The 17,472-nt window shown below is 44.3% G+C and overlaps 1 protein-coding gene across 2 annotated transcripts in view; it reads left to right on the forward strand.

Moving 5' to 3' along the window:
* Positions 1-17,472, forward strand: part of LOC133535842 (V-type proton ATPase 116 kDa subunit a 2-like) — a 54,368-nt gene that overhangs the window by 14,648 nt on the left and 22,248 nt on the right. For both annotated transcript variants that reach the window (XM_061875818.1, XM_061875817.1), the window contains exons 7-14: positions 2,484-2,566; positions 2,630-2,723; positions 2,785-2,997; positions 3,065-3,215; positions 7,137-7,276; positions 8,435-8,592; positions 17,126-17,216; positions 17,298-17,416. In XM_061875818.1, the coding sequence (XP_061731802.1) occupies positions 2,484-2,566; positions 2,630-2,723; positions 2,785-2,997; positions 3,065-3,215; positions 7,137-7,276; positions 8,435-8,592; positions 17,126-17,216; positions 17,298-17,416 (1,049 nt within the window). The remainder of the gene's footprint in view (positions 1-2,483; positions 2,567-2,629; positions 2,724-2,784; positions 2,998-3,064; positions 3,216-7,136; positions 7,277-8,434; positions 8,593-17,125; positions 17,217-17,297; positions 17,417-17,472) is intronic.

The raw sequence follows: 17,472 nt of genomic DNA on the forward strand, positions 1-17,472 counted from the left end.
GCTGCTAGACTTTTGACAAGAACAAGAAAGTTTGATCACATTACACCTGTACTGGCTCACCTGCACTGGCTTCCTGTGCACTTAAGATGTGACTTTAAGGTTTTACTACTTACGTATAAAATACTACACGGTCTAGCTCCATCCTATCTTGCCGATTGTATTGTACCATATGTCCCGGCAAGAAATCTGCGTTCAAAGGACTCCGGCTTATTAGTGATTCCCAAAGCCCAAAAAAAGTCTGCGGGCTATAGAGCATTTTTCGTTCGGGCTCCAGTACTCTGGAATGCCCTCCCGGTAACAGTTCGAGATGCTACCTCAGTAGAAACATTTAAGTCTCACCTTAAAACTCATCTGTATACTCTAGCCTTTAAATAGACCTCCTTTTTAGACCAGTTGATCTGCCGTTTCTTTTCTTTTTCTTCTATGTCCCACTCTCCCGTGTGGAGGGGGTCCGGTCCGATCCGTTGGCCATGTACTGCTCGCCTGTGTATCGGCTGGGGACATCTCTGCGCTGCTGGTCCGGCTCCGCTTGGGATGGTTTCCTGCTGGCTCCGCTATGAACGGGACTCTCGCTGCTGTGTTGGATCCGCTTTGGACTGGACTCTCGCGACTGTGTTGGATCCATTGTGGATTGAACTTTCACAGTATCATGTTAGACCCGCTCGACATCCATTGCTTTCCTCCTCTCCAAGGTTCTCATAGTCATCATTGTCACCGACGTCCCACTGGGTGTGAGTTTTCCTTGCCCTTATGTGGGCTTACCGAGGATGTCGTGGTGGTTTGTGCAGCCCTTTGAGACACTAGTGATTTAGGGCTATATAAGTAAACATTGATTGATTGATTGATTGACTGCTTGTTGTTGGCGTGAGTGACAGGGAGAAACGCTTTAAGATGCTCTTTTTTTTTTTTTTTAGATATTGAAAATACGGGATTATAATGTATTATTCTTTTTATTTTTTTTACATTATAATCCTATAAAAAAATATAGGAATATACTAGGGCTTCACGGTGGCAGAGGGGTTAGTGCGTCTGCCTCACAATACGAAGGTCCTGCAGTCCTAGGTTCAATCCCAGGCTCGGGATCTTTCTGTGTGGAGTTTGCATGTTCTCCCCGCGAGTGCGTGGGTTCCCTCCGGGTACTCCGGCTTCCTCCCACCTCCAAAGACATGCACCTGGGGATAGGTTGATTGGCAACACTAAATTGGCCCTAGTGTGTGAATGTGAGTGTGAATGTTGTCTGTCTATCTGTGTTGGCCCTGCGATGAGGTGGCGACTTGTCCAGGGTGTACCCGGCCTTCCGCCCGATTGTAGCTGAGATAGGCGCCAGCGCGACCTCAAAAAAAGGGAATAAGCGTTAGAAGATGGATGGATTATAATGGGCTTGCTGCAATGCGAGCAGCCCATATACATTTTGTGTTACCATGGCGACTCTATGTGAAGTGAATGATATTTATATAGCGCTTTTTCTCTAGTGACTCAAAGCGCTTTACATAGTGAAACCCAATATCTAAGTTACATTTAAACCAGTGAAGGTGGCACTGGGAGCAGGTGGGTAAAGTGTCTTGCCCAAGGACACAACGGCAGTGACTAGGATGGATCGAACCTGCAACCCTCAAGTTGCAGGCACGGCCGCTCTACCAACCGAGCTATACCGCCCCACGAATAAAAAAAAAATGGGCCAGTTTAATGCATACTTGCCAACCGGATTTTCCGGTAGACTCCCTAAATTCAGCGCCTCTCCCGAAATTCCGGCGGAGATGGAGGCCACGCCCCCTGCAGCTCCATGCGGACCTGAGTGAGGACAGCCTGTTTTCACGTCCGCTTTCCCACAATATAAACAGCGTGTCTGCCCAATGACGTTATAACTGTAGAATGATCGAGGGCGAGTTCTTGGTTTCTTATGTGGGTTTATTGTTCGGCAGTTTCATCAACGTCCTCCCAGCGCGGTAACAACACACAACAACAGCAGTCACGTTTTCGTCTACCGTAAAACGGTTTGTCTGCCGTAAATAGCAATGTTGTGACACTCTTAAACAGGACAATACTGCCATCTACTGTACATGCATATGGTTAGAAAAAATAGTGACAGAGAATTGGATAAGGATGGACAATTCAACCCTTAACTCAACAATGAGTAGATGAGTGTTATGTGTGTGTGTATGTGTAAATATATATATATATATATATATATATATATATATATATATATATATATATATATATATATATATGAAATACTTGACTTGGTGAATCCAGCTGTAAATATACTCCTCCCCTCTTAACCACGCCCCCCACCTCCCGAAATCGGAGGTCTCAAGTTTGGCAAGTATGGATTAATGGGTACATTTATTCAAGTTTTAGCATTTTTATGTAAACATGCCACTGTTTGGGACCTTTGGGAAACGCCGCTTCTTCATGAGTGGCTAAACACTGGGACCGTGTGTGTGTGTGTGTGTGTGTGTGTGTGTGTGTGTGTGTTGCAGGGTGAGATCAGCAAGAACGTGGTCTTCCTCATCTCATTCTGGGGAGACCAGATCGGACAGAAAGTCCAGAAAATCTGCGATTGGTAAGTCCTCCCTCGCCGCGGGGGTCCTTTTTTAACTTCCTCTCACGCTGTGGCGGTCCTCAGCTACCACTGCCACCTTTATCCTCACCCGGAGAACGACGAGGAGCGGGCGGACATGCTGGACAGCTTGAGGACGCGCATCCAAGACCTCAACAACGTAGGACTGCTCTGTGAAGGCCCTGGTGGAGCGGGCGGTGACCGCTGTGGGTTCCCCGCAGGTTCTCCATCGTACCGACGACTACCTGAAGCAGGTCCTGCAGAAGGCGTCGGAGTCGGCGAACGGCTGGGTGGTGCAGGTGAAAAAGATGAAGGCCATCTATCACATCCTCAACCTCTGCAGCTTCGACGTCACCAACAAGTGTTTGATCGCCGAGGTGTGGTGTCCCGTCAGTGACCTGGCCAACCTGCGGGCGGCGCTGGAGGAAGGCTCGGTAGGAAGAGGCTGGTTGTTGTCCTTTTGCCTCCGCGTCCTTACGCTCCTTTTCCCTCTACTGGCAGAGAAAAGGCGATGCCACCGTTCCTTCGTTTGTAAACCGCATCCCCAGTGCCGACACGCCTCCCACGCTGGTCCGGACCAACAAGTTCACATCGGGCTTCCAGAGCATCGTGGAGGCGTACGGGGTGGGGGATTATCGAGAGGTGAGCCCAGGTAAGCGCCACGCTCAAATATTTAAAGGTACTGTCAGGTTCAAACACTGATGACATCTATTAAACAGACAGGAAGCAAGGAATCATGCAGAGACAGAGTTCAATTTAGCTCATGAGGAGAACGCATGGAGCTGCAGACTTAGTCACAATCTCACCCTATGTTCTAAGGCAGTGGTCTCCAACCTTTTTGTATCCGCGGACCGGTCAACGCTTAATAATTTGTCCCGCGGCCCAGGGGGGGTGTCCTTTTTTTTTTGTTTTCTTTTTTGTCATGAAAAAGGGACATTTTGTCATGAAAAAGGGAGTTTTTTGTGGTAAGTGTATATTGTGTTTTTTATGTTGATTTAAGGCCAGCTTGGCGCAGTGGAAGAGTTGCCGTGCGCAACCCGAGGGTTCCTGGTTCAATCCCCACCTAGTACCAACCTTGCCACGTCCGTTGTGTCCTGAGCAAGACACTTCACCCTTGCTCCTGGTGGGTGCTGGTTAGCGCCTTGCATGGCAGCTCCCTCCATCAGTGTGTGAATGTGTGTGTGAATGGGTAAAATGTGGAAGTAGTGTCAAAGCGCTTTGAGTACCTTGAGGGTAGAAAATCGCTATACAAGTACAACCCATTTATCATTTATTTAAAAAAAAAAAAAAAAAAAAATTATTTATTTTTATTTTTTTTTATAAAAAAATATTCTGCGGCCTGGTACCAATCGGGCCACGGCCCGGTGGTTGGGGACCACTGTTCTAAGGTACAGCTCCCGCGCCCCTCTATTTTATTCAGGTGTTCCCCAGTCAACATCACTGAGGCCCCCTATAATCAATCAATCAATCAATTTTGATCTATATAGCCCCAAATCACAAATGTCTCAAAGGACTGCACAAATCATTACGACTTCAACATCCTCGGAAGAACCCACAAAAGGGCAAGGAAAACTCACACCCAGTTGGCAGGGAGAATTCACATCCAGTGGGACGCCAGTGACAATGCTGACTATGAGAAACCTTGGAGAGGACCTCAGATGTGGGCAACCCCCCCCTCTAGGGGACCGAAAGCAATGGATGTGGAGCGGGTCTAACATGATACTGTGAAAGTTCAATCCATAGTGGCTCCAACACAGCCGCGAGAGTTCAGTTCAAAGCGGATCCAAGACAGCAGCGTAGTCCCGTCCACAGGAAACCATCTCAAGCGGAGGCGGATCAGCAGCGTAGAGATGTCCCCAACCGATACAGGCGAGCGGTCCATCCTGGATCCCGACGAGCGGTCCATCCTGGGTCTCGACTCTGGACAGCCAGTATTTCATCCATGGTCATCGGACCGGACTCCCTCCACAAGGGAGGGGGGGACATAGGAGAAAGAAAAGAAGCGGCAGATCAACTGGTCTAAAAATAAGGTCTATTTAAAGGCTAGAGTATACAGATGAGTTTTAAGGTGAGACTTAAATGCTTCTACTGAGGTAGCATCTCGAACTGTTACCGGGAGGGCATTCCAGAGTACTGGAGCCCGAACGGAAAACGCTCTATAGGCCGCAGACTTTTTTTGGGCTCTAGGAATCACTAATAAGCCGGAGTCCTTTGAACGCAGATTTCTTGCCGGGACATACGGTACAATACAATCAGCAAGATAGGATGGAGCTAGACCGTGTAGTATTTTATACGTAAGTAGTAAAACCTTAAAGTCACATCTTAAGTGCACAGGAAGCCAGTGCAGGTGAGCCAGTACAGGCGTAATGTGATCAAACTTTCTTGTTCTTGTCAAAAGTCTAGCAGCCGCATTTTGTACCAACTGTAATCTTTTAATGCTAGACATGGGGAGACCCGAAAATAATACGTTTCAGTAATCGAGGCGAGACGTAACAAACGCATGGATAATGATCTCAGCGTCTTTAGTGGACAGAATGGAGCGAATTTTAGCGATATTACGGAGATGAAAGAAGGCCGTTTTAGTAACGCTTTTAATGTGTGACTCAAAGGAGAGAGTTGGGTCGAAGATAATACCCAGATTTTTTACCGAGTCACCTTGTTTTATTATTTGGTTGTCAAATGTTAAAGTTGTATTATTAAATAGAGGTCGGTGTCTAGCAGGACCGATAATCAGCATTTCCGTTTTTTTGGCGTTAAGTTGCAAAAAGTTAGCAGACATCCATTGTTTAATTTCATTAAGACACGCTTCCAACTGACTACAGTCCGGCGTGTTGGTCAGCTTTAGGGGCATGTAGAGTTGGGTGTCATCAGCATAGCAGTGAAAGCTAATACTATAAAAGGAGTGGTCACACATATGCAAAGCAGCTCCAGTACGCACAATACGTGACGGAATGTGCTGGGGCCTTGTGATTTCGCCTTGTCTCTGCTTCGTCTGCGTGCTGTCGTCTTATCTTCGTTGAGGTTCTTGAAGTCCTTGGCTGTTAGCGGGCTAAATCAAAGATAACATCTGCGGCTGAGGCCACCCCTCAGACAAGAAGTTTTGTCCTTGCACAGATAGAAAAAGTACAGCTTGAGCACAACAGCTAATAACTACAGCAACGTGACTTGAAGTATACTAAAGTTGTGTGATAATTTACACATCATTATTCTAACAGGTACCGCCGACTCTCCGATCGTAGGTGGTAGTTGTACACCTGACAATACCAGGTCGCCTCACATTTATGAACCAAAGTCTTCCCCAAAAAATACCCGCTTTAAGTGAAATCCATATATTTGAAGTATGACTCTCGCTGCTGTGTTGGATCCGCTTTGGACTGGACTCTCGCGGCTGTGTGTAATCCACTATGGACTGACCTTTTCACAGTATCATGTTAGACACGCTCGACAGCCATTGCTTTCGGTCCCCTAGAGAGGGGGGGTTGCCCACATATGTGGTCCTCTCCAAGGTTCTCATAGTCCTCATTGTCACCGACGTAACACTGGTTGTGAGTTTTCCTTCCTCTTATGTGGGCCTACCAAGGATGTCATAATGGTTTGTGTTGTGGTTTGTGCAGCCCTTTGAGACACTAGTGATTTAGGGCTATATAAATGAACATTGATTGATTGATATATTTTTTTCTATATGTTAAAGTTAAAGTACCCATGATTGTCTCACACACACTAGGTGTGGCGAAATTATTCCCTGCATCTGACCCATGACCCTTGTTCACCCCCTGGGAGGTGAGGGGAGCAGTGAGCAGCAGCGGTGGCCGCGCCCAGGATTCATTTTCGGTGATTCAACCCCCAATTCCAACCCTTGATGCTGAGTGCCAAGCAGGGAGGAAATGGCTCCCATTTTTATAGTCTTTGGTATAACCTCGGCCGGGGTTTGAACTCGCGACCTACCCATCTCTGGTTCATTATATATATTTTTCGTTTCGTTTGCATTGTTTTTTTCATTTAGAGGATGTTTTTTTTTTCATTTAATGTGCATGTTTTTTTTTGTTTACAGCTTGTTTTTTTAATTTATTAAAATCTGGCGAAAGTCAGGTTATTTTTTCTCAAAAAATATATTGTGAGAATCGTCTTGAATTGAGAATATGGTAAATGGGTTGTACTTGTAGAGCGCTTTTCGACCTTCAAGGCACTCAAAGCGCTTTGACACTATTTCCACATTCACCCATTCACACACTGATGCAAGGCCCTAACCACCACCCATCAGGAGCAAGGGTGATGTGTCTTGCTCAAGGACACAACGGACGTGACGAGGTTGGTAGAAGGTGGGGATCGAACCAGGAACCCTCCGGTTGGTGGCACGGCCACTCTCCCGGCCTCGCCACACCGTCCCCAAATACATTTTTAATCAAATCCTCCCGCCGATAATCGGATCCACATGGTGAGTTCTCATCAGATCCACATTTCCTCTAATTAAAAGAGACACTGGCTCTTGTAGGCCACACACCTGGCAACCACGTGAACCCAAATCAGAAAGAAAAACACTTTTTTTTGCCATTTGTATTTTGTTTAATTGCAGCACCCTACACCATCATCACCTTCCCCTTCCTGTTCGCCGTCATGTTCGGGGACCTGGGCCACGGCGTGGTCATGAGCTGCTTGGCGCTCTGGATGGTGCTGACGGAAAAGAAGCAGACGAGGAGACGCTCCAATAACGAGGTGAGTGTGTCCTTCTATGCCTCAAAGGTGCCATATGTAATAATTCCATGTCAAGTCATCATTTAATGGCCCTGATATGTCAAAAGGCATTAATAAATCATCTTCTTCCTCTATAACTAATAGCAGTAATTCAGCCAGGATATGCCATCCATCTTCTTCCGCTTATCCGAGGTCGGGTCGCGGGGGCAACAGCCTAAGCAGGGAAACCCAGACTTGCCCCAAGTGGAGGAGTTCAAGTACCTAGGAGTCTTGTTCACGAGTGGGGGAAGAGTGGATCGTGAGATCGACAGGCGGATTGGTGCGGCGTCTTCAGTAATGCGGACGCTGTACCGATCCGTTGTGGTTTAAGAAGGAGCTGAGCCGGAAGGCAAAGCTCTCAATTTACCGGTCGATCTATGTTCCCATCCTCACCTATGGTCATGAGCTTTGGGTTATGACCGAAGGATAAGATCACGGGTACAAGCGGCCGAAATGAGTTTGGGTCTCTCCCTTAGACATAGGGTGAGAAGCTCTGCCATCCGGGAGGAACTCAAAGTAAAGCCGCTGCTCCTCCACATCGAGAGGAGCCAGATGAGGTGGTTCGGGCATCTGGTCAGGATGCCACCCGAACGCCTCCCTAGGGAGGTGTTTAGGGCACGTCCAACCGGTAGGAGGCCACGGGGAAGACCCAGGACACGTTGGGAAGACTATGTCTCGCGGCTGGCCTGGGAACGCCTCGGGATCCCCCGGGAAGAGCTGGACGAAGTGGCTGGGGAGAGGGAAGTCTGGGTTTCCCTGCTTAGGCTGCTGCTCCGCGACCCGACCTCGGATAAGCGGAAGAAGATGGATGGATGACAATAACCATATGATTGCCATTAGTTGTGATATTGTACAAAGGCATGACATACTTCTTCCTGAAAATCAGAATCAGCCTCATTTCTGTGTAAAATGTGTTGGTTAGAGATTTGTTATTGACAAAAGGCTTGTCTATTCAGCTACTATGGTCCCAGCACCTCAACCCCTAGTAAGAGGCAGTGGAAGTTTGAAGTTCCTTGGTGTAGTTCAGTCCATCCAGCTGGCAACCTCAGTCAGGGAGAGTGGGAGGGACTTTGACCCTGATTTCTGGCCCCATTATGACATATGGCACCTTTTTAACAGACGTGACGCATCTCTCCGCAGATATGGGCCACCTTCTTCAGCGGGCGTTACATCATCCTCACGATGGGGCTCTTCTCCATCTACACGGGCCTCATTTACAACGACTGCTTCTCCAAGTCGCTCAACATTTTCGGCTCGGGCTGGAGCGTCAAGGCCATGTTCACCAGTCAGCAGTGGACGTACGTGTAAAAAGTGGGAACTTCACAAGGTTTTGCAGCACTTGATCACTAGTTTACTTGTCTTCTCTGCACTCCCGTGCACACATGGCAGTACTTTTTGCAGGACCACTGCATTGTCCTGTGAAACTGCACCTATAATCCCTACATTAAGGCCTCACTTCTCTATTTAAATACACACGCGCCTTATAATTTTGGTATCGTATGTTCAATCAAACAATCAATCAATCAATCAATGTTTATTTCTATAGCCCTAAATCACAAGTGTCTCAAAGGGCTGCACAAGCCACAATGACATCCTTTGTTCCGATCCCACATCAGAATGTTAATTTTTATTCAACATTATTGATCGCAGAGGAAAAATCTTTAAAAATGTTGTAGTTCCATTCAAAATATATTTTTATAACAGTAAATAAAATGTTATTTTTCGAAAACATTTAATATTTGATTTTAAGAAAACATCCATCCATCATCTTCCGCTTATCCGAGGTCGGGTCGTGGGGGCAACAACCTAAGCAGGGAAACCCAGACTTCCCTCTCCCCAGCCACTTCGTCTAGCTCTTCCCGGGGGATCCCGAGGCGTTCCCAGGCCAGCCGGGAGACATAGTCTTCCCAACGTGTCCTGGGTCTTCCCCGTGGCCTCCTACCGGTTGGACGTGCCCTAAACACCTCCCTAGGGAGGCGTTCGGGTGGCATCCTGACCAGATGCCCGAACCACCTCATCTGGCTCCTCTCCATGTGGAGGAGCAGCGGCTTTACTTTGAGTTCCTCCCGGATGGCAGAGCTTCTCACCCTATCTCTAAGGGAGAGACCTGGAAACTCATTTCGGCCGCTTGTACCCGTGATCTTATCCTTTCGGTCATGACCCAAAGCTCATGACCATAGGTGAGGATGGGAACGTAGATCGACCGGTAAATTGAGAGCTTTGCCTTCCGGCTCAGCTCCTTCTTCACCACAACGGATCGGTACAACGTCCGCATTACTGAAGACGCCGCACCGATCCGCCTGTCGATCTCACGATCCACTCTTCCCTCACTCGTGAAAAAGACTCCTAGGTACTTGAACTCCTCCACTTGGGGCAGGGTCTCCTCCCCAACCCGGAGATGGCACTCCACCCTTTTCCGGGCGAGAACCATGGAGGTGCTGATTCTCATTCCGGTCGCTTCACACTCTGCTAGGAACCGATCCAGCGAGAGCTGAAGATCCCGGTCAGATGAAGCCATCAGGACCACATCATCTGCAAAAAGCAGAGACCTAATCCCGCGGTCACCAAACCGGAACCCCTCAACGCCTTGACTGCGCCTAGAAATTCTGTCCATAGTAGATCATAAACTAATAACATTTCTGTTGATATTTCAATGTTAGCCAGAGAGCTAATTTAGGTTAAAAAAAAATACATTGGTCCCAGACCAGGGGTCGGGAACCTTTTTGGCTGAGAGAGCCATGAAAGCAAAATATTTTAAAATGTATTTCTGTGGGAGCCATATAATATTTTTTAACACTGAGTACAACTAAATGTGTGCATTTTTAAGTAAGACCAACATTTTTGGAGTATAAAAAGTCTCTTATTCTTTTTAATAACATTATTATTCTGAAGCTAAGCAATAATAAATAAAATACTTCTTAATGCGACTTCTTGAACTGGTGGGGTAGAAAACGAATGGACGGATTAAAATGCATGAGAATGTTTTATATTTTCAACGTTGTTTTTAACACGTACCATGAATTGATTTACGTGGACCCCGACTTAAACAAGTTGAAAAACGTATTCGGTTGTTACCATTTAGTGGTCAATTGTACAGAATATGTACTGTACTGTGCAATCTACTAATAAAAGTTTCAATCAGTCAATCAAAACTGGGATTACCAGCGGAATTATTCATTACTTATCGTGTTAAGCAATGTCAGTTAAGATTTATCCGAGAGCCAGATGCAGTCATCAAAAGAGCCACATCTGGCTCGAGAACCAAAGGTTCCCTACCCCAGTCCCAGACAAATGTAGCTTACCACCATGAAGGATTTGTTCTCACTTCTCTGTGAAGCGCTTTGTGTTTAGTAAATCGCTATATACAGTACAGGCCAAAAGTTTACACCTGGGTCCCATTTTTACAGTCTTTGATATGACTGGACCTACAGGGCTCAGGACGGACACTCTAGTGCAGGGGTCACCAACCACCGGGCCGCGGCTCGATTGGTACCAGGCCGCAGAATAATTTTTTTATTATTATTTGTATTTATTTAATTTTTTTTAAATAATTCAACATAAAAAAAGACAAAACACACTTCCATTTAGTGCACCAACCCCAAAAAACTCCCTTTTTCATAACAAAAAATGAATAAATTAATTAAAAAAAGAAAAAATAATTCCCCCGCCGGGCCGCGGGACAAATTATCAAGCGTTGACCGGTCCGCAGAATAATTTTGTATTATTATTTGTATTTTAAATATTTTTTTTAAATAATTCACCATAAAAAAAGACAAGACACACTTCCAATTAGTGCACCAACCCCAAAAACCTCCCTTTTTCATGACAAAATATGAATAAATTAATCAAAAAAAGAAAAAATAATCCCCCCGCCGGGCCGCGGGACAAATTATCAAGCGTTGACCGGTCCTCAGAATAATTTTGTATTATTATTTGTATTTTTAATTTTTTTTTTAAATAATTCAACATAAAAAAAGACAAGACACACTTCCAATTAGTGCACCAACCCCAAAAAACTCCCTTTTTCATGACAAAAAATAAATAAATTAAATAAAAAAATAAAAAAATAATCCCCCCGCCGGGCCGCGGGACAAATTATCAAGCGTTGACCGGTCCGCAGCTACAAAAAGGTTGGGGACCACTGCTCTAGTGTTTTCGTTCATTATATATTTTTTTCGTTTACACTGTTTTTTGCATTTAGAGGATTGTTTTTTTCATTTACTATGCATGTTTTTTTTTGTTTACAGCTTTTGTTTTTTTAATTTATTATATGTTTTTTCATTCACAGTACTGTACAGTACAGGCCAAAAGTTATGACACACCTCGTTTCAATGCGTTTTCTTTATTTTCATGACTATTTACCTTATAGGTTGTCACTGAAGGCATCAAAACTATTACACCTGTGAAGTGAAGTGAATTATATTTATATAGCGCTTTTTCTCTAGTGACTCAAAGCGCTTTACATAGTGAAACCCAATATCAAAGTTACATTTAAACCAGTGTGGGTGGCACTGGGAGCAGGTGGGTAAAGTGTCTTGCCCAAGGACACAACGGCAGTGACTAGTATGGCGGAAGCGGGAATCGAACCTGCAACCCTCAAGTTTCTGGCACGGCCGCTCCACCAACCGAGCTAAAACCCCTTCAGGTGACTACCTCTTGACGCTCATCGAGAGAATGCCAAGAGTGTGCAGAAAAGTAAAAAAAGACACACCTTCTCGTTCAAGGAGTTTTCTTTATTTTCATGACTATTTACATTGTAGATTGTCACTTATGTACTTAACAAAAAAGGTGAAATAACTGAAAACGTGTTTTATATTCTAGTTCCTTCAAAATAGCCACCCTTTGCGCTGATTACTTTTTCGCACACTCTTGGCGTTCTCTCGATGAGCTTCAAGAGGTAGTCGCCTGAAATGGTTTTCACTTCACAGGTGTGCTTGAAGCTCATCGACAGAATGCCAAGAGTAGGGATGCACCGAAATGAAAATTTGTGGCCGAAGCCGAAACCGGATAAAATTTAAACGCTTGGCCGAATACCGAATAATGAATGCAGTTTTTCAAATTTTTTTTAATATTGCATATATATCCATCCATCCATCCATTTCCTACCGCTTATTCCCTTTCGGGGTCGCGGGGGGGCGCTGGCGCCTATCTCAGCTACAATTGGGCGGAAGGCGGGGTACACCCTGGACAAATCGCCACTTCATCACAGGGCCAACACAGATAGACAGACAACATTCACACTCACATTCACACACTAGGGCCAATTTAGTGTTGCCAATCAACCTATCCCCAGGTGCATGTCTTTGGAAGTGGGAGGAAGCCGGAGTACCCGGAGGGAACCCACGCATTCACGGGGAGAACATGCAAACTCCACACAGAAAGATCCCGAGCCTGGATTTGAACCCAGGACTGCAGGACCTTCGTATTGTGAGGCAGACGCACTAACCCCTCTGCCACCGTGAAGCAATATAAGTAATATATTACGGTTTATTACGGGGCGGTTTAGCTCGGTTGGTAGAGCGGCCGTGCCAGCAACTTGAGGGTTGCAGGTTCGATTCCCGCTTTCGCCATCCTAGTCAATGCCGTTGTGTCCTTGGGCAAGACACTTTACCCACCTGCTCCCAGTGCCACCCACACTGGTTTAAATGTAACTTAGATATTGGGTTTCACTATGTAAAGCGCTTTGAGACACTAGAGAAAAGCGCTATATAAATATAATTCACTTCACAATTCACTAATATAAGCTATATATTGCATAAATAGCCTAGAATAAATATTTAGACATGTTTTTCAAATAAAGTAATTTTTTATTGAATATTGACATTTTTTAAATATTCCAGTAGCCTTTGCTTTTCAAAAAAAGCACAAAGTTTTTCATTTATATTAGGCCTTCAAACAAAAAATGCATTCCAAAAAAAAAAATAAAGTGCATTAAAGTGGATAAACCCACAACAAATGAATTATTGTCCTTTTGGCAAAAGTCTGCTTAGCCACAGTAGATATGCTAATAATGTAAACAGAAGGCTCAAGTAAATCTCAATTAAGTGTGTGCTTGTAACCTCATACACTTATACAGGTACACAACATATCCCAACGTCACCGCGTCAAAAAATTGCGTCACACGCCACTATTCGGCCTTGTTTTTAACTCATTCCACCGAAGGCCCAATGTGGCTTTTTTTCGGCCAAATATATTCGGTTACCGATTAATCGGTGCATCCCTAGCCAAGAGTGTGCAAAGCAGTAATCTGAACAAAGGGTGGCTATTTTGAAGGAAACTAAAATATAAAGTTCAGTTAAGTACAAAACTCCACGTGTGTCCATTCATAGTTTTGATGCCTTCAGTGACAATCTGCAATGTAAATAGTCATGAAAATAAAGAAAACGCATTGAATGAGGGGAAGGTGTGTCTAAACTAAAGACGCTGAGATCATTATCCATGCGTTTGTTACGTCTCGCCTCGATTACTGTAACGTATTATTTTCGGGTCTCCCCATGTCTAGCATTAAAAGATTACAGTTGGTACAAAATGCGGCTGCTAGACTTTTGACAAGAACAAGAAAGTTTGATCACATTACGCCTGTACTGGCTCACCTGCACTGGCTTCCTGTGCACTTAAGATGTGACTTTAAGGTTTTACTACTTACGTATAAAATACTACACGGTCTAGCTCCATCCTATCTTGCCGATTGTATTGTACCATATGTCCCGGCAAGAAATCTGCGTTCAAAGGACTCCGGCTTGTTAGTGATTCCCAAAGCCCAAAAAAAGTCTGCGGGCTATAGAGCGTTTTCCGTTCGGGCTCCAGTACTCTGGAATGCCCTCCCGGTAACAGTTCGAGATGCCACCTCAGTAGAAGCATTTAAGTCTCACCTTAAAACTCATCTGTATACTCTAGCCTTTAAATAGACTCCCTTTTTAGACCAGTTGATCTGCCGTTTCTTTTCTTTTTCTTCTATGTCCCACTCTCCCGTGTGGAGGGGGTCCGGTCCGATCCGGTGGCCATGTACTGCTCGCCTGTGTATCGGCTGGGGACATCTCTGCGCTGCTGGTCCGCCTCCGCTTGGGATGGTTTCCTGCTGGCTCCGCTGTGAACGGGACTCTCGCTGCTGTGTCTTGGATCCTCTTTGGACTGGACTCTCGCGACTGTGTTGGATCCATTGTGGATTGAACTTTCACAGTATCATGTTAGACCCGCTCGACATCCATTGCTTTCCTCCTCTCCAAGGTTCTCATAGTCATCATTGTCACCGACGTCCCACTGGGTGTGAGTTTTCCTTGCCCTTATGTGGGCCTACCGAGGATGTCGTGGTGGTTTGTGCAGCCCTTTGAGACACTAGTGATTTAGGGCTATATAAGTAAACATTGATTGATTGATGATAAACTTTTGGCCTGTACTGTATATTGTGCTTTACTTAAACACTTAAAGCGCTTCACAGACAAGTGAGAACAAATCGTTCCTGGTGGTAAGCTACATTTGTCTGGGATTTATGTATTTTTAACCTAAATTAGCTCTCTGGCTAAAATTGAAATATTAACAGAAATGTTATTAATGTGTGCTGTACTGTATTGAAATCAAATATAAAATATCACCCTTATTCGAGACATTTCATCTTATATTTCAGTTTTTGCAGTGTAAAAAGTAATATTATTCTATAAAACTGCAAAAACTGAAATCTAAGTAAGATGAAATATCTCAAATAGGAGTGATATTTGCTTATTTTCTGTCTGAAAAGATCATTCTTCTCACTAAGCAGTTGTACTTGTTTTAAGAGTGTTGGTCCTAAATGGTCTCAGTAAGATATTACAGCTTGTTGCTGAGATTTGATGACCTATATTGAGTAAAACATGCTTGAAACTAGAATATCAACTGTTGCAAAGCTGTGTCATCAACACTCACAAGTATAAAACTACTTTTTCAAAGTAATAATTTCTTATTTCAAGCATGAAAAAAAAATCATGACGCCGAGCGCATATCATTATGTCAAGATAATGGCACCAACATTTACTTAATTTGAGAATATTTTTCTACACATTGAGCAAAAAAAAGTCTTTTTTTTTTCTACCAAGAAAAGTGCATTTGTTATTAGTGAGAATATACTTATTTTAAGCTATTTTGGGTTAATTGAGGTTAGTGAATTTTACTTGTTTTGGAAAGTCTTGACAAGCCCAATTTTCTTATTCTTTCGGCAGATCATTTTGCTTACTGAATTTCCTTGAATTGCCGCCGGGGGGCTAATTAATTTAAAACCTCTTCTCACTCCAGCGTTTACCAAAGGCATGCGGTAAATTTAGGCCTGCGTTTATAAATTTGAGTGTGATGTAAGGATACCATCATAAAAAGCACATTTAATAAAAAAAAACGTTAGTATGGTCTTACCTTTACTTATAAGTGAAGTCCATGCGCAGCTCCTTCTGATCAAAAGCATCGATAACTTGTTTATAGAAGTCTTCCTTATCTTTATTCAGTTTTAAAAGTCTCTCTGTCTCGATGGAGATCTTCCTATATTACCTCCTGCTTCGAATGAAAGTCCAGTTTAGAAAACTGTTTTATTTTAGATATGTAATCCTCCATGTTAAAAGTGCAAGCGAGAGGAAAAAATTAACTCTTGCTGCTTGTTGTCACTTCTTCTGCAGCCGAGTAGTCGCAAGAAGGATCACTAGCGCCCTCTACCACCAGGAGGCGGGAGTCATTTAATGACTCATATTTGACACACGCAGCTACGGTATATTAATAAAATATAGCTGCTTACTGTTCTTTTTAGCATATTCGATAGCTTGGACCAGAGGTAGGGAACCTGTGACTCTTTCGATGACTGCATCTGGCTCTCAGATAAATCCGAGCTGAGACTGCTTAACACGCTAAGTAATAAATAATTCCACTTGTAATCACAGTGTTAAAAATATTCTTGTGCATTTTAATCCATCCATCCGTTTTCTACCGCACCTGTTCAAGAAGTTGGTAAAAAGTTATTTATCTATTATTGATTAGTGTGGGGCTTGCCCTCCTGGGGGTTCTTCAGACCACCAAGCACCGACATGAGAGCCTGTTTCAGGGTTACAATATTGTTTTATTTTTCAATAAGTCTCTCAGTTGCTTTCCAGCAATTGTGTTTTTCTCTTTCGTTCTCGATCGCACTCTGGCTCCAGCCCCAGCCCCGTCTCTCCTCCTGGCTGCTGCTTATAACATAGCGACAGGTGATTAGATAACAAGGCCCAGGTGGGCCATCTACGCACCTGTCGCTGATTTCAAGGCCGGTCCTGGCACTCCCCGCTTCGCTGCAGGCCCGCAGGCCACACCCCCCTCCACAGTTAGCTTCAGAATAAAAATGTTATTACAGAGAATAAGAATTATTATACTCTACAAATGTTGGTTTTACTTAAAAATGCACGTGATTAGTTGTGATCAGTGTAAAAAAAATATTATGTGGCTCTTATGGAAATATATTTGAAAATATTTGGCTTCTTGGCTCTCTCAGCCAAAAAGGTTCCCGACCCCTGGCTTGGACCTTAAATCCTACTGAATAGCTCTTAATCTTCTTCCCTTTACGCGATTTCAAATTATTGAAATCAGCCTCTTCTTCCATTTTGAAAATGATGACAGGTAAAGTGTCACTCATGACGTGACGAGTTTGACCCGGTGGAAATTCTAGGCAGGCGCATACTATATACCCGGCAGCAATTAAAGGAAATACGGTAGTTCAAATAAAATACCCCTAATTTTTGTATTCTTTTTCTTGTTTTTGAACACTGACTTTTTGCAGTGTAAGTTGTTTGTCTCTTAAGCACAGCAAGTTATCAAATTGGCGTAACCTGTGTTGTCCCTTCCTAGGAACAAAACGCTTCGAACAAATGCGTTGCTAACCTTAGACCCCAACGTGAGCGGCGTGTTTGTGGGCCCGTACCCGTTTGGCATCGATCCTGTGAGTAAAACCGTTAAAGGCGCCCCCGTCCAAACCGCGTCTTGCATTACTCTCAGTGTTTTTTTCTTGTTTTTGCCGCAGATTTGGAGCATGGCGGTCAACCGGCTGTCCTTCCTCAACTCGTACAAGATGAAGATGTCGGTGGTCGTTGGCGTCATCCACATGACCTTCGGCGTGGTTCTGAGCGTCTTCAATCACTTGTGAGTCACTGCGGCGAAGAACTTTATCGATGGATTTTTGCGAATTGCTTAGCTAA

The sequence above is a fragment of the Nerophis ophidion genome, linkage group LG17 (genome assembly GCF_033978795.1).
Source record: "Nerophis ophidion isolate RoL-2023_Sa linkage group LG17, RoL_Noph_v1.0, whole genome shotgun sequence".
In the NCBI taxonomy this organism is placed as follows: domain Eukaryota; kingdom Metazoa; phylum Chordata; class Actinopteri; order Syngnathiformes; family Syngnathidae; genus Nerophis; species Nerophis ophidion.